Source organism: Muntiacus reevesi, chromosome 4 (assembly GCF_963930625.1).
Source record: "Muntiacus reevesi chromosome 4, mMunRee1.1, whole genome shotgun sequence".
In the NCBI taxonomy this organism is placed as follows: domain Eukaryota; kingdom Metazoa; phylum Chordata; class Mammalia; order Artiodactyla; family Cervidae; genus Muntiacus; species Muntiacus reevesi.
Genome location: NC_089252.1, coordinates 75815949 through 75843440, shown reverse-complemented (window position 1 = coordinate 75843440; position 27492 = coordinate 75815949). Strand labels below are relative to the sequence as shown.

Here is a 27492-nt window from a genome sequence, read left to right as displayed (position 1 = left end):
AGTACAAGCTGGAGTCAAGACTGCCAGGAGAAATAACAATAACCTCGGATATGCAAATGACACCACCCTTATGGGAGAAAGCGAGAAGAACTAAAGAACCTCTTTATGAAAGTGAAAGAGGAGAGTGAAAAAGTTGGCTTAAAGCTCAACATTCAGAAAACTAAGATCATGGCATTTGGTCCCATCTGCTGCTGCTGCTGCTGCTCAGTCGCTTCAGTCATGTCTGACTCTGTGCAACCCCATAGATGGCAGCCCACCAGACTCCTCCATCCCCGGGATTCTCCAGGCAAGAATACTGGAGTGGGTTGCCATTTCCTTCTCCAATGCATGAAAGTAAAAAGTGAAAGTGAAGTCGCTCAGTCGTGTCTGACTCTTAGCAACCCCAAGAACTGCAGCCTACCAGGTTCCTCCGTCCATGGGATTTTCCAGGCAAGAGTACTGGAATGGGTTGCCATTTCCTTCTCCTATCACTTCATGGCAAATAGATGGGTAAACAGTGGAAACAGTGGCTGACTTTATTTTTTGGGGCTCCAAAGTCACTGCAGATGGTGACTGCAGACATGAAATTAAAAGATTCTTACTCCTTGGAAGGAAAGTTATGACCAACCTAGACAGTATATTAAAAAGTAGAGACATTACTTTGTCAGCAAAGGTCCATCTAGTCAAGGCTATGGTTTTTCCAATAGTCATGTATGGATGTGAGAGTTGGACTATAAGAAAGCTGAGCACAGAAGAATTGATGCTTTTGAACTGTGGTGTTGGAGAAGACTCTTGAGAATCCCTTGGATTGCAAGGAGATCCAACCAGTCCATCCTAAAAGAGGTCAGTCCTAGGTGTTCATTGGAAGGACTGATGTTGAAGCTGAAACTCCAGTACTTTGGCCACCTGATGTGAAGAGCTGACTCATTTGAAAAGACCCTGATGCTGGGAAAGATTGAGGGCAGGAGGAGAAGGGGATGACAGAGGATGAGATGGTTGGATGGCATCACCAACTCAATGAACATGAGTTTGGGTAAACTCCAGGAGTTCGTGATGGACAGGGAGGCCTGATGTGCTGCGGTTCATGGGTCACAAAAAGTTGGACACGACTGAGCGACTTCACTTTCCTTTCCTTTAATAATCATTAGGTCCAGGTTCTATGCTCTATTAGTCCCCAAACAATGATGAAAACATTCCCTGGTGTAGTCCCAGTCTCACAAAACTAGTTACACATCCATAAATCTTAACCTATGAATGCATCTACCCTCATATTGTAGGTTAACTACAATAAATTGTCCCAGGAAGTCTCTGGCAGTCCAGTGGTTGGAACTTTGGGTTCTCACTGCTGAGGGCCAAGGTTCAATCCCTGTTCAGGAAACTGGGATCCTGCAGTCAGTGCAGGATGGCCAATAAATAAATAAATACATAAATAAATAAGTAATAAATATATATTAAAAAATTGTCCCTATGGTCCCTCATTTCTACTGCCTTCTCAGGATAAAACCTCTTGCTTTTCATACTCTTCAGAACTGTTCTCTATCTGCTAAATGGAATGCAGTTTGACTTATGAATTACTGATTAAAGCCCAAAGATCTTTAAAATTTACTTAAATTTCGTTAACAGGAGGAAACACTGGAAGCTGTGGTCAGGACGTTTGTGTGCCTGTGGACTGGGAATGAGCAACTGGCTGTGGTGGTGATGAGGAAAGGGACTGCTGTGAAGTCCCTTAGGTTTTGATTCCTCACCTTGACGGGGGCACCAGAGAGTAATGAGGGGCTCCTTTACAGCCCCTCCTGGCCAGCCTGGTCAACTAAATCTTGCTGCTCCCTGATTGGACCCCCGGTTTTGATCCCGTTCTTCCCTGGGGGGAGGGAGCCCTGGAGGGAAGCCCTGCGCACACATTGGGAGTGGGGGTAGGAAAACAGGACAAATTGATGGAGCCTGTGGCATGAACAGAAGACGCGCCCAGTGCTTCAGATGGGGGTGTGGGGCCAAGCCGCTTGGGCTGCGCTCAGAGGTCTCCCAGCAAGGCACTGGGGCCCGGGAGAAAGCGAGACGCTGGCCCTCCCAGCTTCCTAGAGAGGCCGAGAGGCCTGGGGCGGTGACGCGCGTGCGCGATACGGGCCAGCGAAGAAGTCGGCGTGGGGGCGACTGGTGCGGGCCGGGGCGTGCGGTCAGGGGGCTGAGCGTTTCGCGGCCGCGCGAGTCGGTGAGTCGGGTGACTGCGCGGGCGTTGTGCGCTGCGGTGCGGGAGCGGGGTTCGGGGGTTGGGGCCAGCGAGTGAGGCTCGGCCTGGAGGCGCGACCCGCGGGGCTCTGGCCTGGGAGCCTGACCCGCCGCGGTGAGTAGGTGCCTGCTCTTCGTCGCCTGGGGCGCGAATTTGGAGCAGTGGTTTCGGTGTTTTATCACTTCTCCCAATTATGCAAGCAAAGCGTACTGATTACAGGTAATTAGATGACTTGGGTGATTGTTAAGAAAAGTAGAAGTACCCGCAGTTCGTTAATGTTTTCGTCTGGAGGCTTCTTGACCTTTTAAAATGTGTGCATAATTATGCAGACGCTTATACATGTACAAATATATTTTTTTAAAGGTGGAGTTATTTTACTGCTTTTTAAAAATATATAGCCCACATATTTTATTTTTAATTAATTTAAAAAATTTGACGTGTAATCCACAGAGAACGTCATGTTGGTTTTAGGGGTACAATATGTTTCCATATTTATATAGTGCTACTTCTAAAAAGCTTTTTTTTTAGCATTATTGTGATAAAATACAGATGACATTTACTGTATGTAATCATTGATGATTTAAGTCATTTTAAAATGTGTAATTCAGTGGCATTAAGTACATCATCATTAAGTACACTTTTGAAAACTGTGATGTCTTCAACTTGTGGAATGCATTTGTTCATAAATTGGTTAAAATTGAAGCCCACATTATGACACCACTGAGACATAATTTTGCAAGTATAATTGAAACATTTTCGTTTGCAGTTTATTTTCCATAGTATGCGTTACATGTTGCTGTAAATGCTTAACAAGTGATATGTATTAGGTCGATTGTTTCTGGTTTCTAAATGAAAGAGTAAGATAACATACAGTTTTTTTTTTTTTTTTTTTTTTTTTTTTGTATGAATTTTATGAGGTTCTTGGATTTCTTTTTTTTTTTTTTTTTTTAATATTATTTTATTAGTTGGAGGCCAATCACTTTACAACATTTCAGTGGGTTTTGTCATACATTGACATGAATCAGCCATATAGTTACATGTATTCCCCATCCCGATCCCCCCTCCCACCTCCCTCCCCACCCGACTCCTCAGGGTCCTCCCAGTGCACCAGGCCCGAGCACCTGACTCATGTATCCCACCTGGGCTGGTGGTCCGTTTCACCATAGATAATATACATGCTGTTCTTTCAAAACATCCCACCCTCACGTTCTCCCCCAGAGTTCAAAAGTCTGTTCTGTATTTCTGTGTCTCTTTTTCTGTTTTGCATATAGGGTTATCGCCACCATCTATCTAAATTCCGTATATATGTGTTAGTATACTGTAATGTTCTTTATCTTTCTGACTTACTTCACTCTGTATAATGGGCTCCAGTTTCATCCATCTCATTAGAACTGATTCAAATGAATTCTTTTTAACGGCTGAGTAATATTCCATGGTGTATATGTACCACAGCTTCCTTATCCATTCATCTGCTGATGGGCATCTAGGTTGCTTCCATGTCCTGGCTATTATAAACAGTGCTGCGATGAACATTGGGGTGCACGTGTCTCTTTCAGATCTGGATTCCTCAGTGTGTATGCCCAGAAGTGGTATTGCTGGGTCATATGGCAGTTCTATTTCCAGTTTTTTAAGAAATCTCCACACTGTTTTCCATAGTGGCTGTACTAGTTTGCATTCCCAACATACAGTTTTTAAACGCAAGGTACAGCTGTAACCTAAAGCCACTCTTCTGTCTTCTCACTTACCTTGGCCTAAAAAATCAGAGAATGTTAAGACCCCCATTCTGTTTCAAACTGTTTGCATTTCAGAACTGAAAGCTCGTTAATATTAGGTGGGTTATTATGCACAGAAGTGTCAGAGAGCAGTTTGAGCTGTAATTTGATTTCAGGGATCTTTCCATCTATTATACATGTGTGTGTACTTGTGTGTGTTTTCAGGGGCCGATGAATGAGGCTGCTTACATGTTCTTAAGATTGAGGAAAGGCTGACAGTTTTTGATGAGAAAAGCCAAAAAGATGGGAATGAAACTCCTGTGTATACTTACAAGGAAGGGAAACTGATAAAATCATGAAAAATAGTAACTGTGCCACTGTTAATTTTTCTGTAGCTTCTGGTATCTCAAATTATTAATGCATGGGCAGTCTGATGTCATGCTCTGAAGCAGAAACACTGAAAATGGGGTAAAATGTGACTCTGTTACTTTGTAGTCTTCAGTATTTTTAACATCTGAAAGGAGGCTCCTCTGGTGAGTCATCCTGTGCTTCCCAAGATTGAATTTTTGAGCTTATACTTTTCTTTCCCTGATCTTAGATTTCTTACCCTCCTTCCTTGTTTTATTTTACTATGTAGCATCTGATACTGTTTCTGTCTCATTGTCTATCTTATAAGCTGCTCAAAGCAGTATGTTTTGTCTGCTTTATTCACTACAGAGACCATAGTGTCTGGGACATAATAGGTGCTTAGTAAATGTTTGTTGAATTAATGAAAGAGTGAGTTCAAATTTTAGATAACAGTTGACAGTATTTAGTATCCTTGATCACCAAGTTAATCCTTAGTATCTAAGATAGAAAAAAAATTAAGAAAAAGAGAAACAACTCGTCTTCAATTTAAAAACCTTTTCATTTTGAGTAATTGTAGACTCACAGAGGGTGTCAGAACTCTATAGAGTTCTCTTATATCTTTACCTGGTTTGCCTAAAGGTAGAATCTTGCATAAACATAGTGCAGTCACCAAACCTGAGACATTTACAGTGGTCCAGTACTAGTAATTAAAGTTCTGATTTATTAAGAGCTCCTCACTGTCTTGCTCATGTTCTTTTTCTGTTCGAGGATCCAGTCTAGAATCTCTCATTCCATTTAATTGTCATGTCTTCTAGCTCCCGTTCAGTCTGTGACAGCTCCTCAGTTTTACTTGTTCTTCACAATCTTGACCGTTTTGAAGTATTTTGTATTTGTAATTTTAGAGTGGTCCTCTCAGTTTGGTTTTGTCCGATGTTGTCCTTAGATTGAGGATGATGTCGATATGTCTTTTAACTGGTGATATTACTCTTAAAAAAATATTATTGAAGTATAATTGCTTTACAGTGTTCTAGTTTCTGCCGTGCAGCAAAGTGGATCAGGTCTATGTATACATACTTCCCCTTCCTCTTGAGCCTCCCTCCCACCCTTGTGGTATACAACCGCTCCCCGCTAGCTGTTTTACCCATGGAGTGTGTCTATGTCAATGCTACTCTCTCAAGTCATCCTGTCCCTCTTTTCCCCTGTGGTGTCCACATGTCCATTCACTGATATTACTCTTGATCCAGTATTTCTGCCAGGCATCAACCCTGTAAAGTTACTGTCTTTCCTTTGTAATTGGCAATTATTTTGATAGACACCTTGAGACTGCATAGAAATATTCTTTCTTCTCAACTTTCACCTACTAATTAGCATTTCTTGGTGAATCGTGCCTAAAGCAGTTATTATTGTGATGTTCTTCTAGGTGCCTTTCATTTCTGTTCCTTCTGCATCTATGAACTGGAATTCTTTGTGAGGAAGAGTTGTGCCTTCTCTCCCATTTGTTTATTTACTTAATTATATCAGTTACATCAGTGTGTGATGTTGGGTATTTATTTTGGGGGTTTATTGAGGTATGTTACTTGTTTTGTGGCTTAAATTATTCTAGCTTTGTCTATTGGGAGCTCTTTCAAGTCAAAGCGCCTGTTTCCCCTTAGACGTTCCCATCCTTTTTTGTGTCTTTCTCTGATTTTTTAAGGCACCACAAGATACATCTTGTATTTTCATTTCCCCCAACCCTGGAATCAACCATTTCTGCAAGGATTCCTGGTTTCATTCATTATAGAATGGTATTGAGAAACCAAATTTTGGGCCCTAGATTGAGCTCATTTCTTAACTAGCAAATTGGTGTCAATATTATTTTAACACTGAAATGTTTTTTAAAAAATACTTTTATTATTTTCTTTTCTGGTCACACCATGCTGTGTTGTTTATGGGGTTCCCTGGTCAAGGATCAAACATCTGCCCCTTACATTGAAAGCGTGGACTCTTAACCACTGGATCACCAGGGGAGTCCTTGTTTTAACGTTTTAAACGTGTACCAGAAGCAGTCTTGCTTTAGTTTTTGATTGTCTTAGAAACTTGCTTATCAGTGTGTAAAATAAGCGTTCTGTACCCTCTCACTGGCAGGAAAAACATGAGAATAAGAGACCACGCAATGGGGATTTTAAGAGGAAATCAAAATTACTTTGTATTAAAACAAAATGACAGAAGAAAATGTCCCTGAAAAATGCCCGTGTGATTGCTTGGGGTTTCCCGGGTTCTTTTCCAGGCCATTTTCGCTTGGGAGTGAAACTGAATGAAGGGGTGAAGCTCTCGGGGAGAAGAGGCCTCATCCATCTCAGGCTCCTCCCTAGCCTGGGGGCTCACATTTGTGGTGTCATCTTAAGTCAATGAATGAAGCTTTTCTTCTGTCTTCAAAAGCTGCTTGGGACCCGCGAGGAACCCCGAGGCATTAGAATACCTGGATTTAATTGGGCAGTTTCAGCTCACTGGCCTCCATCTTTACTTACTGTGTGTGGGTCTTCCATTCAGACTTTGAAAGGCCCAGGACGTCATTAGCTTTTATCCACCTTCACGATCGCAGAGGCTGGGCTCAAAGAACTGTCTTCTTTTGCCATATTCACAGCCAGTTGTCCTCATTTTTCTGCTGGCCCTTCTCATCGTCTCTTTACAAATAACTTCACTGACCTCTTTGGACATTTCTACAGCAGCTGCTTCGTGACAGGTCAGCTTGGAGGCTTATGTTTGGTGCTAATTAGACTGTAGGCCCCAGTTTCCAGAGATAGGTCAATTCTTTATATTTCCCACTGGGTGCATTTCTTCAGAATCTTTCTGTCTAGCCTCCAGTTCATTCTCTTGAGTCTCACTGCTGGATTTCTCTTCACCTGAGCGTCATTCTCTTCTCCAGTCTGTTCTGCACATTTGCCTGGAAAAGTCTCTGCCTCTTTCTCTCTCAGCTTCCTCCTGAGCCGTTGTTTCTATTCCTGTTGGTGCTGCTGGGGCTCTGCAAGCCTGGAGCCTGCCCCTGCCTCTCCTGAAGCACCTTTCCTCTTCAGCCTCCTCTTGTTGTGTCTTCAGGTCCCTTTTTGTAGGCCTGCAGTTCTGTACCTTATCACTTCTCAGTTTGCCTTTGCTTTTGTTTTCTCTGTATATTTATTTTCCTTATCCTGCCCCCTCCTTTCACTGCAAAGCTTCGTCTCTCTGCCAGAGCTTTAGTCAGCTTCTTCATCATGCATGATCCCAAAGTAGTTCTTCATTTGACCATGTCTTTGTAGCAGCACCGCCATTTCTTTTATCTGGATGATGGTGTTGGACAGAGGGAATATTAAATAATAGCCTCTGGACTGAGAAGGAACTTTGAGACTGAAAAATGAAGCTGGCAACTCCTTGAAATGTAATTATGATGTTTACTATAGGTACTTACATCAGGCAGTAGCTGTGGGTGCACAACCATCAAGAGGCATTTGAAGCTGAACTCATTGTGGCCAGAAGAGGCACAGGGGAATTTAAAGGGACCAGGGTAAAGATGGAATCTGACTACTAAATGAGAAGCACATTTGCCCAAGTGGAAATTGGGTTTCTCTTCCCCTCTGAGGTCTCACGAACATTATTCCTCATGGACCATTAACCGTCTGGCACAGCACGATACATTCTTCCAGTTTTCATGTCAGATGAAGGCAAGAGTAAGAGCTGATAGGAAGTTATCTGGCTTGGGTGCATTTCTTATGAGTTGGGTTGAAGCTCAGAAAGGGAGCTGCCGTGGGTCTAAGATGGAGCTGACAAAATGAAGTCAGTGTGGTCCAGCCACATAGATGGCATGCTTTCTTTGTCCCATCTCTGTCACTGGTCATCTTTTTTGACAGTCCTGGAAATACTGGCTGAGTCTGTGTTTGGCTTTTGGTTGAAGTAACGATTTCTTTAAATTTTCTTAGCTCGGTGAGAGGTGGAGGGTGCCACCCTTTCCGGGGAAGATGACCATCATCTGTGACTTCTGTCCTGAGTAATGGGGACTTTACAACAGGCGCTAAGGCCTGTTGACTGCCTCTGACTTCCGCTGGAGGATGGAGGGAATGAAAAATGCCCATCGAACTGAGAAGGTATCTTGAGACTGAAAACCTAGGCCGGTAACTCCATGTAATCGTGGATCAGTTTATTAGAGGGTCGTTAGCTCACCTGGTGAGATCAGGTGGCTGAACTGGAAGCAGCGGCAGCTGCACTTTGTGCCGATGAGGGGCCGCTGGGACAGTTTCACAGTTAACCCAGGGTGTGTGAGCATGTGCTTGGAAACAGGAAGTGCAAGGCTAAATTAGGTTTTATGAATGGCTAACTAGTCTTGTAGGCAGTGGAAGTATGTTAGTGAAGGTCTTCACCATTGTTTGGAAACTAACAGAGCATTGCGGCCAACTGGAACTAACGATCCAAAAAAAAAGTTTCTGTTAACTTCAAAGCCCTTGATGACAGAAAAGTGACTTACCTTGTAGTACAGTCATAGGTGGGGTCAGTGGAGGGACAGGAGGAACTGAATGGGCCCGTGATAGTGTCAGTTATGCTAATAGCCATGCATACTTCTTTTCTTATTTCTTTTATATTCCTTTTCATTAATGGTTTATCACAAGATATTGAGTATCGTTCTTTGTGTTACATACTAGGACCTTGTTTATCCCTTCTAAATGTAATGGTTTGCGTCTGCCAACCCCAAACTCCCTGTCCATCTCTCTCCCTCCCCCCTTCCCCCTTGGCAACCCCAAGTGGTCTTTTTTCTATGTCTGCGAGTCAGTTTCTGTTTTGTAGGCAGACTCATTTGTGTCTCTTTTATTTTATTGTTTATTTTTGACTGTTCTGGGTCTTTGTGGCAGTACGGGCTTTACTCTAGTTGTGGAGAGCAGGGCCTCCTCTCTGGCTGTGGTGTCTGGGCTGCTCATGTAGTGGGTTCTCTCGTGGAGCACAGGCCTGAGGACTGGAGATCTTCAGGAGCTGTGGCTCCCAGGCTCTAGAGCACAGGCTCAGTAGTTGTGGCGTTCAAGCTCAGTTGCTCTGCGGCGTGAGGGATCTTCCCGGACAAGGAATCAAGCCTGTGTTCCCTGCAGGTGGATTCTTTACCACTGAGCCACCCGGGAAGTCCGTTGGGTCATACTATAGACTCCACATAGAAGTGGTTCCGTGTGGTGTTTGTCTTTGTCTGTCTGACTTAGTTCACTTAGTATGATCATGTCTGGTTGTATCCATGTTGCTGCAAGTGGCGTTAATTCATTGTTTTTTTATGGCTGAGTGGTATGTACCACACCTCCTTTATCCATTCGTCTGTCGATGGACATTCAGGTTGTTTGCATGTTTTGGCTGTTATCAGCAGTGCTGCTTTGGACATGGGGTGCATCATGAATACCTCTTTACAGACTTTTTTTGGCTTTGTTTAGTTTTAACACACTCTTTCTTGTTTTCTTTTGCATGTTGTGGTTTTGGGCAGCATTTTACTCTTTTGTTCTGTGCCCCAGTTGTCAATTTTTGTCTGATGTGTTCTCAGTTCAGCTTGCCTTCTTTGGTTTGGTTGTTGGCTGAGTGGCTTAAATAGAACTAGGGTCAACTAGGTTTCTTTTTCCTTTTACAGTTGCTTGAGATCTGCTTACACGTCCCCTTCAGGGATGTGCAGCCTCTTCTGCTCAGTGGCCACCTTTCAGTGCAGGGTGCTAATACTCGGTTGCTTACTTTCTTTTTGTTTTGACTGCATTCCTTGTGAGATCTTAGTTTCCTGACCAGGGATTGAACCTGGGCCCAGCAGTGGAAGCACTGCGTCCTAACCACTGGACCGCCAGGGGATTCCAGTTGCTTTGTTTTTTAAACAGAATTATTGATCACCTTGCTGATTATAGAAATAATGTTGAATAGTTAGGAAATATAGAAAAACAGGAAGGGAAAACCCTGTAGTCATTACTTGCCAGAGGGGATAACTGTGGAAAACACTTTGGTGGCCAAGGCTTGGGAACTTATTTTGTGTATAAGCAAGTTGTATTTTATTTTTAAGACATAAAAGAGTTCATAACTATAATTTCTAAAACTTAATTTATTTGGGAAAATTGGGAAAAGACAAAGAGTATAAAGAAGAAAATAACTGACAGGCAGTACAGGAGTAAACCTCTTCTAACATTTTGGGATATTTGCATTCATCATTTTTGATGTACAGTCTTAGAGACCTCATACATAAATTAAAAAAGTCAAATCACTGCAAATAAAGTCTCCTTTAACTGTTATTCCCAACCTCTCCACCTCCACTGTCAGTAAGAGTTTTTGTAAATCCTTTTTTGGCCGTGTAAAAATCTTTTGAGTGTTTATATGTACATCATACCTAGACATACTTACATGTAAGTAGAATTTTAGGTTTTTTCCTCCAGCTATGTCTAGGGTGTTCTTTTTAACTTAGCTTATGTTTTCTATGTTTGTTGGGAAAACAGTAAATTTAGGTGCAACTTCTTTCTTGCATAGCACTGTAATACTAGCCTCTGGTTGAGGATATTTTCTTGCAAAGAAATTGAATCCTCACTGCCTGCGCTGTGCTTCCAGCCTTTTGAGGGACTATCTTTCCTGGTTCAGTGTTTATACCCCTTTTTTCTTCTTAAGTGCATGTGTCAGTGGCCCCCCATGCCCACCCCACTTTCTGTATTTCAGAAGGGGGGCCGAGGTCCTACTCTATTATGAAGGGAAGTAAAGTGAAAGTCACTCTGCTGCTGCTGCTGCTAAATCACTTCAGTCGTGTCCGACTCTGTGCGACCCCATAGACGGCAGCCCACCAGGCGCCCCCCATCCCTGGGATTCTCTAAGCAAGAACACTGGAGTGGGTTGCCATTTCCTTCTCCAGTGCATGAAAGCAAAAAGTGAAAGTGAAGTCGCTCAGTCGTGTCCAACTGTTTGCGACCCCATGGACTATCATGAAATTCTCCAGGCCAGAATACTGGAGTGGGTAGCCTTTCCCTTCTCCAGGGGATCTTCCCAACCCAGGGATCAAACCCAGGTGTCCCATATTGCAGGTGGAGTTTTACCAGGTGAGCCACATGGGAAGCCAAGAATACTTGAGTGGGTAGCCTATCGTTTCTCTAGGGGATCTTCCTGATCCAGGAATCGAACTGGGGTCTCCCGCATTGCAGGCGGATTCTTTACCAACTTAGCTTTCAGGGAAGCCCATATTTTCTTCTCTTGCTGTAAGTAAACTGTGTCACTGGAGCCTACTGTGTGTTTTGTCTCTTCTCAGCAACTTAAAATGATGTTCTGGTCTCTTCTGTGGTTGGCACTTACCTGCTTTTTAACCTTTGCCGCACAGCCTGACAGTCAACAGTGAAACAATTATATTGTTGCTTAAGGGTCTAGTGAGAAGGAAATGGCAGCCCACTCCAGTATTCTTGCCTGGAGAATCCCATGGAGCCTGGGAGGCTACAGTCCACGGGGTCGCAAAGGGTCAGACACAACTGAGCGACTTCACTTTCACTTTCACAGCCTTTTAAATTGTTGTATGGTGTTTCAGTCCATAAATTGCTACACTTTTATTTAGTTGTATTGATGGACAAACAGGTCATTTCCAATATTATGTTATTACAAAGAGTACTTTGGTAAACACCTGTGTAAATGCCTGAATACCTGTACAGGTGCTTTTCCAGGGAGCTTCCTAGAAGTGAAGTTTCAGGGGCATAAGTAACATGACGTTTTAGGTCTGCTGCAGACTTTCAAACTACCGTTCCTGGTGGAAGTTTACCTTTACACGTCTATGCATTGGTTTGTGCTTTTGTTCTTTTTTCTTTTTTTTTTGAGCAAGAGGAGTTAAAATACAGAGACCTAGTCATATGTCACCTATTTCCTCTGATTTTCTTAAGAAGTTCTTGGTTACCCTAGGATTCTTATTACTTTTTAAAATTTGTTTTTGAAGTTAAGTCTTGAGTTAGAATTTTGTTTTTTTGGGTGAATCCCCTGTGAATACTGAAGGACAGCTGTATCTGTCTATTTAGGAATGGAGTTGCAAGTATTAATAGTAACTAGATGTTTAGCTTAATGATGAGACTTTTCCAGTGTACCCACACGTTGCACAGTTTGTATTCCCACCAGCAGTGTATGAGTGTTCCAGTATCTGTATTCACATCCTTACCAGCATATATTGTTTTCTGACTTTTTGATTCTAGCCAGCCTAGTGGATGTGAGGTGGTGTTTTATTGTGGTGTTGATTTGTTTTTCTCTGATGACTATTGTTATTGAGTATCTTTTGTGTTTTCAGCCATCTTTATATTTTCTTTGGAGAAATGTCTGCTAAGATGCTTTGTCCAGTTTTAATTGTGTTGTCTTTTTATTATTGGATTGTAAGTTATTTGTATTTTCTAGTGACAAGTCCCTTATGAGATACATGGTTTGCAGATTTTTTTTCCCTCTCTGTGGATTGGCCTTTCACTTTTTTCATGTGCCCTTTGAAGCACAAGAATTTTAAATTTAGATGAAGTCCAATTTATCTATTTTTTCTTTTCTTTTTTTGCATGTGGTATGCATTTGGTAGAATCTATTGACTAATCCGTTGTCACAAAATATTGCACTTAGAGTTTATGATAAGAATATTATAGTTTTAGCATCTGATGTTTAGGTCTTTGATCTATTTTGAGTTAACTTTGGTATACCATCTTATCCAACTTTATTCCATTCATGTAGATATATAGTTGTCCAAGTACCATTTATTGAGAAGACTGTTCTTACCCCATTTGAGTGGTCTTGGTACACTTGTTAAAACTAAAGAGATCATGGATGTATGGGTTAGTTTTGGACTTAATTCTTTCTCATTGATCTGTATGTCTGTCATTATGCCGGTACCACAGGGTCTTGATGCTTTTTTATAAAGTACCTGCTCAGTTGCTAAGTTGTATCCGACTCTCTGTGACCCCCATGGACTGTAGCCTGCCAGGTTCCACTGTTCATGGACATGTTCACGAGGCAAGAATACTGGAGTAAGTTGCTATTTCCTCCTGCAGGGGATCTTCCCAACCCAGGGATCAAACCCATGTCTCCTACGTCTCTTGCTTTGTCCCACTGAGCCACTTGGGAAGCCTTTTTTTATAAAGAAGATAATGAAATTTGTCATGTGAATCTTCCAACTGACTGTCTTTATTTTTAGTGACTTGATTTTTTAAATAGATTATTCTCACTCAAAGTTATTATAAAATATTGCTATAGTCCCTGTGCTGGGCAATATATGCTTGTAGCTTATGTTATATATCTCTTAATCCTCTACCTTTATCTTGGCTCTCCACCCCTCCCTCTCCCAGTTGATAACCACTTTGTTCTGTTTCTGATTTGTTACATTCATTTGTTTATTTTATTTTTTAGATTCTATATTATATTTTCATTTTCTAGAGCCCACATTTTTTAGATTCCATATTTAAGTGATAACATACAGAATTTTTTTTCTAATTTATTTCTCTAAGCATAATGCCCTCCAGGTCCAACCATGTTGCAAATAGCAAAATTTCATTATTTTTTATGGTTGAATAATAGTCTACATCTTCTTTATCCATTCATCTGTTAATGGACACTTAGACTGCTTCCATGCCTTGGCTATTTTTATAATGCTGTTATGAGGATTGGCGTGTATTTATCTTTTAAAATTAGTGGTTTGTTTTCTTTTTAAATTTTTATTTATTTATGGCTGTGTTGGGTCTTCATTGCTACACACAGGCTTTCTCTAGTTGTGGTGAGTGGGGTCTACTTTCTTGTTGCAGTGCTCGGATTTCTCATTTGCAGTGACTTCTGTTGTTGCAGAACATGAGCTGTAGGCTGTACTGGCTTCAGTAGTTATGATACATGGACTCAGTAGTTGTGGTACATGGGCTTAGTTGCCCTGAGGCATTTGGGATCTTCCCAGACCAGAGGTAGAATCTGTGTCCTCTGCATCGGCAGGCCAGTTCTTAACCACTGGACTGCCAGGGAAGTTCCCAACTTAATCTTTTTCAAGACTGTGTTGTGTATTGTGTGGCTCTCTTGAGTTTCCATATGTTAGGATCAGCTTTTTAGTTTCTACAAAGAAGCCAGCTGGGATTCTGATAGGGATGTTTTGGAATCTATAGATTAATTTAGACAGTTCAGTTCAGTCGCCCAGCCGTGTCCAACTCTTTGCGACCCCATGGACTACAGCACGCAAGGCTTGCTTGTCCATCACCAACTCACGGAGCTTACTCAAACTTGAGTCCATTGAGTCGGTGATCCTGTCATCTTAATAGTGTTTTGTGTTCTGATCCATGAACACAGAATGTCTTTCCATTTATTTCAACCTTTAATTTCTTCTGACAATGTTTCGTTGTTTTCAGAGTATAAGTTTTTTTCTCTTGTTAAATTTATTCCTAAGTATTTTATTCTTTTTCATGTGATTGTAAATAGAATTGTTTTCTTAATTTTGTTTTTGGTTTGTTCATTTCTATTATGTAAAAAACAGCCATTGTTTTTTTAATTAAAAATTTTTTTTCTTCCAGTTTTATTGGAACATAATTGACATACAGCACTATATAAGTTTAATGTGGACAGCATAATGATTTGACAGAGGTACATCATGAAATGATTATTATAATAAGTTTAGTGCACATTCATAATCTCATTTAGATACAATATTAAAGAAATAGAAAAGTTTTTTTCTTGTGATGAAAATTCTTAGGATTTTCATTTTCCTAGCAATTTTTATATATAATGTACAACAGGGTTAATTCTGTTTATCATGTTGTACATTATATCCCTAGTACTTATTTATCTCATAAGTGAAAATTTGTACCTTTGATTGCTTTCATCCCGTCATCCCCACCCCTTCCGCTGGTAACCACAAATATCCCTTTCCCTGGTGTGCGTGATCTTGACAGGCTCCACTGTGCAAAAGTTCATAGGCCCTTTTCTCATAAATCCAAAGATGATCTAACAGCATCTGCTTGTGCCTTCCTTCTCACATCCTTCCTGAATGGTAACATTGATTATTTCAGTCTCTTGCCAGTGACTTCTGATGTCCCAGCAAATGGCATTATCTCCAGCGGTGCTGAAAAGACACTCCCAAGGGCCCAGCAGTGACAGCCACAACTAACGCAGACTTGGTAGCACTCTGCTGGGAAGACCTTGAACAGGAGTGATGCCTCCAGGCAGGTGGTACGCTGTCCATCCAGCTCAGGCCAAGGCTTCCAGGGAGCGAGGACGCCTTCAGATGGTAAAGAAGGAAGAAGAGGATGAAAGCTACACTTCAGTGCCGGCTGCCAGACCACAGACACTCAACCGGCCTGGCCAGGAGCTGTTCCGTCAGCTCTTCAGACAGCTTCGCTACCACGAGTCTTCTGGGCCTCTGGAAACCCTGAGCCGGCTCCGGGAGCTGTGCCGCTGGTGGCTGAGGCCAGATGTTCTCTCAAAGGCCCAGATCCTGGAGCTGCTGGTGCTGGAGCAGTTCCTGAGCATCCTGCCAGAGGAGCTCCGGACCTGGGTGCAGCTGCATCACCCTGAGAGTGGTGGGGAGGCTGTGGCCTTGCTGGAAGAACTTGAGAGGGACTTTGATGAGACACCATGGAGGGTGAGTGTGAGACAGTGCGCGGTGCCCAGTGAACTCTGTCTGCCAGCGAGTCCCCTTGTGGGGGAAGGGGTGGACTCTGAACCCTCACCTTGGAGGAGTTCACAGGAAGCCTTCCCTTCTCATTCCATGGCACATGAACAGAAAAGAACTAGACCCTAAGCCAAGGACCGTTTAGCAGGCAGTTCCTTCTTTGCAGGGGAATGTAAGCTCCGGGAAGAAGAGGGTCTGCAAATATCCAAAAATAACAGTAATGAGGTTTTGGACACTGACTACACAAAGTGTATCTCCACATACCTAACCTGACTTGCTTCCCATGTGTAAAGTGGAGGTTATCTCTTGCTCAGAAGTAGGAAAATTATTGTCAGGATCCTTGGTTTCTAAATACATATTGATGAGACCTAGAAGAGCCGTCTACACGTGTCATGTTATCTCTTTCTCAGTAAACTTTTGAAGACTTGTTCTGTGCGGGGGAGATGGGCTAGATGAGTGGTGAGTGGTCTGGGAACATCCTTGAGGGCCTGCCCTGGGCCGGTCCTGGGCTTGGTGCTGGGAGGCAGAGCTGACAGTCCCGGGGCCGGCGGTGGAGCAGCAGGTCGGATCAAGTGCACCCTGAGTGCTCCTCTGCTCCTCACAGGCCGGCCTCTTGGTGCTTCTCCTACCTTTGAGGTTTTTGTGTTTAAAGAGTATTTTATCATTTTTGTAGGCTTTTAGAAATTTTTATATAAAGTGTGTAATTCTTCATATATGATTCATGCATAAATGAAAGTTATGTTTAAGATTTCTGAAACAAAAGTTTAAGACACATTTCCCTTAAATGTAAAATAAAAGTTAGATCCAAAAAAAAAGTTAGATCAATAAATCATCTGAACGTGGTCTCTGAACATGGTCTACCAGCAGTAGATGGTAACAAATGTTAAAAGAGAAAACCTCTTTGCTCAGTATTGGGTACTATTTTTTAAAATCTAAAAGAACATTTATAATTTTTACCAAAAACAATGAGATGTTCAAAATGACCTAAAGATAACATTTAAAGCAAATAAGGTACATAGTAGGTACAAAACTGTGGCTCGAGTATATTCAAATCAGTTAGGACAAGGTATGTGGTTTAAAAATCCATGAAAACATAGTCAAATGAGCAGAAAGGGGTTATCTGGTTGAAAGTTAGTTAGGAATTAGAAAACAGAAAACAGGCTGGTAAAAAGCCTCCCAAATTCTAAAAAATGAGCAGAAATACTCAAGCTGCATATAAAATTACAGAATCCGCCTGTAGTTTGTCAGACTTAGCAAAATGTGAGAAGCTGGTGCCTGAGAAAGTTTGTCCTTAAAGTCATTTGTCTGTGCTTCCCTGTCATTGCTTTATTCTCCCTTTGGTGGATTTGGGAGGAATAGGAGATAAACTGCTGTGATGGCTGTATCATCTTCAGCCTGTAGCTGTGTCTTAGATATTTAATGGCCTCAGGCTAAGATCCATCCAAATCGGTACAGAGAATGTTTTGGCCACAGGACCAGAAAAACCTGAAGTTCACTGACTGCAGCTTCCTATGCTCACTTCTGTGTCAGGAGTAGCCTTACCTCCAGAGACCAGGACTTTTGAAGTCCCAGCACAAAGGCTCTGTCTCCAGGTCTCAGCTTGCATGGGCACTGCCCTTTTGTTTTTTTTTTGGCTCCTGAGACCTTTTCTTCTGTGCTTCTATAGCTGGCACTCACAGTTAGCATTGCTTCTCCAGTGGTATTATTCCTTCAGTTAGGTTTACAGTCTGGGAGTCTCGCTGCCTTTTTGAGGTCACTTGGCATAGACCTAGACCAGTGTCTGACACTTGGTAGATACTGTCCGGCTGCATCGCTGCTGTGAACCATTATCAGTTTACCTTTCAGGGAGAAATCTCTTCTCTCATTTCTAAGTTCCAGGCCGGGGGTGGGGGCTGAGGGCTAGGGGGCAGGTAGCACCTGAGGCTGGAACAGCAGTACTGTCACTGACTGGCCAGGCGCTTTCCTATGTCGAGCGAGAATCTGGCTCTACCTATCTCTGCATGGCCCTTATTAGAGCCCAGGGAGGTGGAGGGGTGAGGGGGATCCTCCCTGGGCTTTCTGGTCCTCCTTTCTGTTCTGCCTGTAGGTTATAAAGGGCCCGGCTCACCGTCTCCTGGGCCTCTGCCTTTTAGAGATCGGCCGGGTGGCCTGTTCTCTGCGGGTGCTTTCTGATTCCTACAGGGATCCTCTCACAACATTTTCTTCTTGCCAGGACCCAGCCCCTGCCCAGAGCCCAGATGTGCATTGGATGGGCACAGGAGCCCTGCGAGCCGCACAGATATGGCCCCCTGCTTCACCTCTCAGGAGCGGCTCGGCTCTGGGGGACCACCTGCAGCCTCCCTATGAAATAGGAGTGCGTGACTTCCTGGCTGGGCAACCCGGTACTTGCTGCCCGGCTCTGAGATCCCAGCCTGTGCCACACTTCCCAAACCTCCTGCAATATCGTCTTTCCACCCTCTGTCCTCTCACTAGAATCCCTTCTGTCCTGGCCTTGAGCTCCGTGTCCTTTTTATCCTTCTGTGACCCACGTGTCCCTGACTTCTCCTCCCATTGCACCCCCTGCTCCCCTGACCCCAGCAGACACGGGGGAAATTTGAAATGGGTGTTTAAAACAGCCCATACCTGCTTGCGGGGCCCAGGAGTCCTCTATGTGGGGGGAAGAGTGGGCTTCTCACTGGGATGCTGGAACCGGGCTGCCCTTTCTCACAGCTCTTTCTTCTTCAGATCCTCCTGCTGCACAGGTGCCTGCCCTTTGCCTGAAGGAGGGATGCCCAGGCAACCAGGTGACAGCCCAGCCTCAGGTGAGCCACAGGACCTTTGAGCCTTCTGCTGTCCCACCGTTGCTGCCTAATGGGGTAGCTGCAGCTCTCCCTTGTCCTGGGTCTTTCTGTCCAGTGACCCCACATCCCAGAGACCAGATTGTCCCCCTGGAGCCCAGAGCTCTTGTGCTGGGTGATTACCTTCCCTTTCACCTTGACCAGATCCATCCTGTACTCAGAGTCAGCCCCACTTCCCCACCCTAAAAGCTGGGAGCTGTGGAGTGGTTCCCAGGCATCGGACTGTGTTTTTTCCAGGGGACTGTGACTTTCAAGGATGTGGAGGTGACCTTCTCCCAGGATGAGTGGGGATTGCTGGACGCTTCTCAGAGGAACCTGTACAGGGATGTGATGCTAGAGAATTATGGAAACATGGCTTCTGTGGGTAAGGTGTCACTGTCGCCATCTTCCACCTGCCTTTACTTCTGCCTCCTTACTTCTCATTGTGGTGCTAGAAAGGGGTCCTGACCTGGGTCTGGGTCCTGTCTGTCTCACTACTAACCAGATCACTTAATCCATTACTTCAGTCTTCTTTCTTAAAAATGGGGATATAATGCTTGTCCTGCTGAGATACTATAAAAATTAAAAGTCATATGTGTCAAGTTCCTGGTTTATTCAGGCATCAAAAAAAAGTTAGCTGATTTAACTGATTGAGTTGTCACTTGGTTCTGGAGAATCCCAACAGTCCTTTTTGTCTGTGGCTTAACTCGTCTCAAGCTGGTTTTGGAAAAGGCAGAGGAACCAGAGATCAAATTGCCAACATCCGCTGGATCAGTGAAAAAGCAAGAGAGTTCCAGAAAAATGTCTATTTCTGCTTTCTTGACTATGCCAAAGCCTTTGACTGTGTGGATCACAATAAACTGTGGAAAATTCTGGAAGAGGTGGGAATACCAGACCATCTGACCTGCCTCTTGAGAAACCTGTATGCAGGTCAAGAAGCAACAGTTAGAAGTGGACATGGAACAACAGACTGGTTCCAAATAGGAAAAGGAGTATGTCAAGACTGTATATTGTCACCCTGCTTATTTAACTTATATGCAGAGTACATCATGAGAAACGCTGGACTGGAGGAAGCACAAGCTGGAATCAAGATTGCTGGGAGGAATATCAATAACCTCAGATATGCAGATGACACCACCCTTTTGGCAGAAAGTGAAGAAAGAACTAAAGAGCCTCTTGGTGAAAGTGAAAGAGGAGAGTGAAAAGGTTGGCTTAAAGCTCAGCATTCAGAAAACTAACATCATGGCATCCAGTCCCATTACTTCATGGCAAATAGATGGGTAAACAGTGGAAACAGTGGCTGACTTTTATTTTCTTGGGCTCCAAAGTCACTGTGGATGGTGATTGCAGTCATGAAATTAAAAGACACTCACTCCTTGGAAGGAAAGTTATGACCAACCTAGACAGCATATTAAAAAGCAGAGACATTACTTTGTCAACAAAGGTCCATCTAGTCAAGGCTTTGGTTTTTCCAGTGGTCATGTATGGATGTGAGAGTTGGACTATAAAGAAAGCTGAGTGCCAAAGAATTGATGCTTTTGAACTGTGGTGTTGGAGAAGACTCTTGAGAGCCCCTTGGACTGCAACGAGATCCAACCAGTCCATCCTAAAGGAGATCAGTCCTGGGTGTTCATTGGGAGGACCGATGTTGAAGCTGAAGCTCCAGTACTTTGGCCACCTGACACGAAGAGCTGACTCATTTGAAAAGACCCTGATGCTGGGAAAGATCGAAGGTGGGAGGGGAAGGGGATGACAGAGGATGAGATGGTTGGATGGCGTCACCGACTCAATGGACATGAGTTTGGATAAACTCCAGGAGTTGGTGATGGACAAGGAGGCCTGGCGTGCTGCGGTTCATGGGTTCGCAAAGAGTCAGACACTACTGAGTTACTGAACTGAACTGAACTCTCTTGTCTCTACTCAGAACTGTCAGAAAGAAACCCCTGTCTGGGGATCCTGCCCTGACTTCCTCCACTGGCCTCCTGGGCTTCCTCTCCTCCCCATCAGGAGCTCAGGCCTGAGAGGGTCCTGGAGAGTAGTTCTGCCTGATTCATCTACTGTCCAGTCACATCACCTTCTTTTCTCTTCTGCAGTGGGGCCATTCACCAAACCTGCTCTCATCTCCTGGCTGGAGGCAAGGGAGCCATGGGGCCTGAATGTCCAGGGAGTTCAGTTTAAGGGGAATCCAGGTGCTGCCCCTACAGGTGAGTTACAGAGAAATGACCAGCTCTTGCTCCTTTGACATCTGCTCTTCTGTTTCTTAAGGTCTTTTACACTATAAAAATTATGGGAAACTCTGTTGTTTGCTAGAAGGAAGAGCCTTAGCAGTGTTGCTAATAAATGTTGGGTGCTTGGGCTTCTCCCCTCCAGAGTGGCCTCTTAGATGTTGGTTTTCTGCCTTGCCCCTCACCCAGCAGCCCTCTCAGGAGCAGCTCTTGCCCACGGGATAGCATCACTGTCCTCTCTGCCATTCACTGATGCTCCTCCTCAGCCCTGTACTGCTCTGCCCTTCCTGATCCTGGCAACCCTCATCCCACTTTCGCTGCTGTTCTTTGCTTGATCCTTTCCCTGTGCTCAGCTTGCAGCCCTTGCTGCCAGCCCTCCTCAAGCCCTTCCTCTCAGTTCTTGAAGACCTTCCTGTCATGTGTGTGTGTCGTGCTTCGTCTCCCCTCTCTTGCTGTTTAACATTCCCTTCTGAACCCTTTGGGTTTTCCCCTGGATTTGATCCCTGCATGTGGCCAGCTGGTATACCCATCTTGCTTCTGCTTTCCCCTTTCTGTCATCTAGAATACCCCTCCATGTTTTGCCTTATCCCTGACTGTTTTGTAAAGCTATTGGCAGTCAGGCAAAAGCCTCACCACCTAAGTTCATGACATTTTTTGGTCCCTTGATGCTTTCTGTATTTCCAAGTATGGGAAAAGAGAACATTCTTTACTCCCACCCCCCCCCCCCCTTTTTTTTTTAAAACCACACCTAGTGGCTTATGGGATCTCAGTGTCCTTACCAGGGATTGAACGTGGGCCATGGCAGTGAAAGCCTGGAATTCTAACCACTAGGCAACCAGGGCGCTCCCAAGAGTAGTACATTCTCTTATGTTTTATTTGTGTCAGGAGATGAGCTCCTTGTGAAAACAGACAAGTTCATCTTAAAGCCTGAACCTTTGGAAGAAGCAGTAACCTTAGCCATGCCATCAGGATGTCATGGTGCAGCAACTGTTTATGAGGGACCAGGGCTCAGAGAATCCGTTGCACAGAAGAGCAGGTTAAAGGAACGATCTGGAAACCCCACACAAGTGAGAGTTAAGAAGGAAGAGACCGATTCCAGCCATGGGGCAGGGAAAGACTGCGAAGATTCGGGAAGAAGTAATGGTCTTCATCTAAGACATATTACGTATTTGAGAGGACCCAGGAGAAAGCAGTCCCTTAAGCACGGCTATGGCAAACACTTCAGGGGAGGTTCCTACCACTGTGACTATAAGGAGTACGGGAAGGGGCTCAGGCGCATGATGGGCGGGTTCAGCCTACATCAGAGAATTCATGCTGGACTGAAAGGCAAGGCCAAGGATGCACATGGGAAGGACTTCAGCCTTGGTTCCCATCACCAGCACGGGCAGAACCTTCACGTGGTGGGGACACTGTATAAGTGCAGCGACTGTGGGAGGACCTTCAGTCGTAGCTCCCACCTTGTATGTCATCAGAGACTGCACACTCAAGAGAAGCCGTTTAAATGCAGGGCATGTGGGAAAGCCTTCAGGTGGAGCTCGAACCGGGTGCGACATGAAAAAATTCACACCAGACTGAAACCATATAAGTGCAGTTTATGTGACAAAGCCTTCCGTCGCATGTCTGTCTACCGCCTACACCAAGAAGCCCATGCTAAGCAGAAATATCTTATATCTACTCAGGAGGAAGAAGCTCTGACCTGTGACTCAGATTTTGATCATCATTTGAGAGACCAAAGTGGGGAGAGACTCTTTGACTGCAGCCAGTGTAGGAAATCCTTCCACTGTAAATCGTACATTCTTGAACATCAGAGGATTCACACCCAGGAGAAACCCTACAAATGTCCCAAATGCAGGAAAACATTCAGGTGGAGATCCAACTTCACTCGTCACATGAGACTGCACCAGGAAGAGAAGTTCTATGACCTGGACAAATGTAGAGAAGAGTTGAGGCAGACCTCCAACTCCAGCCAGCCCCAGAGTGCCCCCACCATGGAAAAAGCTCTTGTGTGTCAGCAGTGTGGGAAAACTTTCATTCGAAAGAAGACTCTCATCAATCATCAGAGAATTCACACCGAGAAACCATACCGATGCCATGAATGCGCAGAAGAGTTTCCTCACAGGTCAGCCTACATTGTTCATAAGAGGCAGCATGCCGCTGAAAGAAAACCTGAGGACACACCCTCGTTTAGTCATGACAGAGCATTCCAAGTTCCTCAGACCAGTCCCACCACAGAGGAACCCTACAAATGCAGCCAGTGTGGCAAAGTCTTCCGCAATCATTCGTTCCTCCTCATCCATCAGAGAGTTCACACCAGAGAGAAGCCTTATAAGTGCAAAGAGTGTGGGAAATCTTTCAGGTGGAGTTCTAACCTCTCGCGACATCAGAGGACTCACTCTTTGGGAAAACTGGATGAGTACTCTGAAAGTGAAGACGCTGTAAATCTTCAGCCACAAGTCCTCACCAGCGCAAAACCTTTTCGGTGCCAAGAATGTGGGAAAAACTTTACACGTAAAAGAAGTCTTTTAGATCATGAGGGAATACACAGTGGAGAGAAGCGCTATAAATGTAACCTGTGTGGGAAATCTTATGACAGAAATTATCGCCTTGTTAATCATCAGAGAATCCACACTAAAGAGAGACCGTTTAAATGTCAGTGCTGTGGGAAAGATTTCATTGGAAAACATACCCTCTCCATTCATCAGAGAAAACACATCAGAGCGGCCCAGTCTGAAAGTGGTGTGACTGGGCTGTCTTCTCGCCAGGAGACAGGGGTGAAGTTACATGAATTAAAATCAGGTGAGAAGAATCCTCTTGGAGATGGTGAGAAAACTTGTGATCAGAGATCTGAACTCCCTGGACTCCAGGACATACCCACTCGGGGAAAGTGCCACAAATGTAGCACATGTGGGAAAACTTTTAGCAAGAGCTCACAACTCATCAGCCACAAGAGATTTCATACTCGGGAGAGGCCCTTCAAATGCAGAGAGTGTGGGAAGACCTTTAGGTGGTCTTCAAACTTGGCTCGGCATATGAAAAACCATATTAGAGATTAACTTGGGGTCTAACAGTTGGGGAGGGGGGTCCTGGTTACCCTACTGGAGAACCCCTGATGGTAGGGGATGTGGGGCAGACCTTCACAGAGGGCCCAATCTTTTTTTGGAAGCTTGTGGCAGAGAATCCTGAGGATTAAAAAATGTAGGGCACCTCCATCCTACTGCTGGAAAATGAGATGCTGGGGAAGAGCCTCAGTGGGTTTCAGAAGGAGGTTTGGGCCCCTTGAAGTGGTCTTCGCACTATGGCCTGGAATTTCCCCCCAGCCAGATTTTCTTCTGTAACTCTGAAGGGAGAGACCATTGCACTTCGTGGTGGTTCAACAGAATGTCCGTGGCATGGTAGGCCGTGGCTGCTGGGAACGGTCCAGTTGGATCCTTAGTTTGCCTTTGAGTGTGACTTATAATGGTATCTAGTCTATTTGACCTGAAAAGCACCAGCAGCAGCAAGAACTAGTGTCTCTAGATACCTCCAGGGGAGTTGCGGGTGTGCCTTCAATCTTCACAGCTGACTTTAGTATTTGCTGTGGGCATAACAGTTGTCTCAGCTGCAAGTGGAAGAGAACAGGGTCCTGGGCTTGATCATCTGGAGAATGAAGCTCTCTCATCGCCACCTCCATCCCCCACGTTTGAATGGACAGCAGCAGTCCATCTGCTAAACAGATGCATCAGGCATCTTCCGTATCAGGCCCTGCTGTGTGGGCCATAGACCCAGCAGGGGACTGGAGCAGAAAAGTCTGCCATCTTGGATCTTTACAGACAATAAGCAAATGAGATATATGTAATGTTTTGGGTGATGATATGTGTTGTGGACAGAATGAATCAGCAGAGTGAGAGGGAATGCTGGGTTGGAAGGTGGATTGGGATTTTAAATAGGCTGGTCAGGGAGGGTGTCAACTGAGAAGGTCAGATTTGAATAAGGACCCGAAAGAGATTATGGAGGAAGCCACGTAGGTCCCTTGTTCCTACTCGGGAGCCTTCACAGGAGGTAGTCTCCTTAGGGAATGGCCCATAGGCCCTTGAACCAAAGTGAAGTGAGCCATCTGGAAGGGAGAAGCCCAGAAAGGTAGATGGCCAAGCCACGTGAACATCATGGATCCTTGCTGGGTCTTGGCTTCCTCAGAGGGGAACTTTTGGACAGTTTTGAGTTGAGGATTATGGTCTGAATCTGAACCGTTACAGAATGTAGTTCAGATTCAGAGTCTCACGTGTTGAGGGCCCAAGGTCATGGGAAGGGCCTCAAAGTCATCAGGTATGTGTTCCTGGCTTGCTGTACCTTTTCTTGGCAGGATGATCTTGGCTAAATCACTGAACATTGGCATCTAAAATTAGAGTGGCCAACTCTGCTACTCAACTCTTGAGATTGGTGAAAAGGAGGCTTGACTTACTAAGATTCTGGGTTAGGAGTCTGATCTCTAGACCAGAGCTTCTCTGAGCTGCAGATCCCATGTCAGTTGACTCTACAAACACAGAAATACCCCTTTTCTGTCCATCTTTTCATCTCCCTGCTCCTTGTGCCGCCTGGTACCTCATAGAGTTCCTGCCCCAGTAGGGGTGTTTCTACTGCCATTTTTATAAAATGATAAATATTTATTTTTAAACATTCAGGTCAGATTTTTAAAAATGTAAAGAGTGAAGTAAAAGCCAACATAAATCCCTCTGTACGGAGGTAAACCTTTAATATTTTGGGATTGTACTGATGCAGTCTGTTTGGTAACCTGAGTTTTAAAATAATTATGTAAGTAGTATATGATTATGATAGAAATATTAGTATGTACAGATTCACTAAAACGAAAAGTCTGACTACTTGGAGCTAACTACTAAACATTTTGGCGTAGTCAGTGTTGGGTTTAACTTCATTACTCTTCCCTGAACGCCCCTGGGCTGACCTGACTCGTGCTGTTGCCTTTCACGTGGAGTGCCACGCTCCTGTCTGATCTGGCCCAGGTCTTCACTCTTTCAGTCCCGGCCTTCCCTGACCCTGGTCCCACGTCTCCTCATGCCTGCATGTTGCTCTGTTGGGTGTTGTCTGGGTTTCCAAGTTATTCCCATTATTGCAGCCAGATTGAGTACTCCAGAAGCCAGGTTTGGGTGTTTTTTTCTGGGCAGAGTAGATTTTGCACAAAGTTGCCTCTTTAAAGGAATGTAGAGCTGAATTCATTGTTTTAGCTAAGTCAGGATTGGATCTTTTCGAAGGTGTTTGCGAGTGAAATGTTGACTGGAGACTGCCCACAAGTGCGCCTGCTACTTGGGAGCCCAGCCGCTGGTGTCTCCGAGCCAGAGGGGACCCAGTTGACTGCCTTGGCCAGCCGTGCTCACCTCACACCCTGTCCTGGTCTGGAGAACACACCCCTGCTTCCAAACCTGCCCCGTATTCTCCCACTCCCTTGGAGGAACTGAAATTAGGGCTCGTGGGAGCCAGATGGGCTGGGACTCCACAGAGGGGTGGATATCAGGAGATGTTTCAGGCAAGTGTTCAGTGTGGTTGGTCTCACCCTTGCTGACCGAACCTGTCAGTCCAGACAGAGGTGAGTGTAGAGAAGAACTTGCAGGAAATGTAAATGGATGTGGATCATCTTATACTCATGAAGTTGGCTAAACTTTAGAAGCCCTGGTGTGGCTAAGTGTGTGGTACTTGGGAACTCACTGCCGTGGAAATGGAAATTGTGACAACTGCTGTGCCAAGCAATATGTAAAATCTGGTAAAATTGTGTATATTCTGCCACCCAGAATTCTACTCCTGGATAAACCCTAAAGTAACTCCATTTGAAGAAGGAAATGTGTCTATGACTATTCATTGCAGTACTGTGTAGATAGCAAGATTAGGAGAAGCCTAAATTTCCATCAGCAGAAGAACAGGTTATTTTTGGTAAGTGAATGTGAAAGAACTAGAGTTACATCTTTCAACATAGATGAATCAAAAATGAGGCAGAGAAAGTTGCAGAAGCTACGTATACCATTTATGTAAAGTTAAACATACTGTGTTATCTGTGGGCACATTATTTAAACTTAATTGTGTTTCACTTTTTCTGTAAAATGAGATAGTAGTGCCAACCTCACAGGGTGATGGGGGAGGGGAACAGTTAATGAATTAATGCATGTAAACTGCTTAGAATAGTGGCAGGCATGTAAGCATTGTTGGCATAAGGTAACCAGTGTTACTGTTTCACACAATAATATATTTCTTGTGATTCAAGTTATATGAAATGAAGAGTGTAAAATCCTGTGTTAGAATGATGTGTGAAAGCCATGCTCTGCCTTCCCAGAGCAGGAGTTGCTGATGGAATCAGGGAGGGTACATGGAGGTTTCAGTTGTGTTTTATTTCTTTTAAAATATTGATGTAGTTGGGTCAGCATGTTGATTTAATGGGATATGTGATGGGTTCTTTTCTCACTGTGTGTTTAAAATATCTCAAAATAAAAGTATTTTTAAGCATGGGCTCTGCTATTTCATGATTTTTTAGAAATCCTGGCTCTGCCATTTATGTGGTGTTTCCTAGAGCAGGCCACTCCTTCTCTCAAGGCTTCAGGTTCCTTGCCTGCAGAAATGAAGAGTA

General features: G+C 44.2%; 1 protein-coding gene across 2 annotated transcripts; it reads left to right on the top strand.

Annotated features, from left to right (window-relative positions):
* The first annotated feature begins 2094 nt into the window (after nt 1–2094).
* ZNF445 (zinc finger protein 445) lies at nt 2095–27373 on the top strand. 2 transcript variants are annotated; one of them, XM_065933150.1, is made up of 7 exons: nt 2095–2188; nt 15243–15814; nt 18057–18225; nt 18569–18645; nt 18919–19045; nt 20754–20864; nt 21771–27373. In XM_065933150.1, the coding sequence occupies exons 2-7, from the start codon at nt 15386–15388 to the stop codon at nt 23936–23938; spliced, it is 3081 nt and encodes a 1026-aa protein (XP_065789222.1). In that variant the 5' UTR covers nt 2095–2188; nt 15243–15385; the 3' UTR covers nt 23939–27373. The 2 variants fall into 2 exon arrangements, with proteins under 2 accessions (XP_065789222.1, XP_065789223.1); XM_065933151.1 differs by lacking the exons at nt 2095–2188; nt 18057–18225 and having other exon boundaries at nt 15695–15814.
* Nucleotides 27374–27492: the final 119 nt, after the last annotated feature.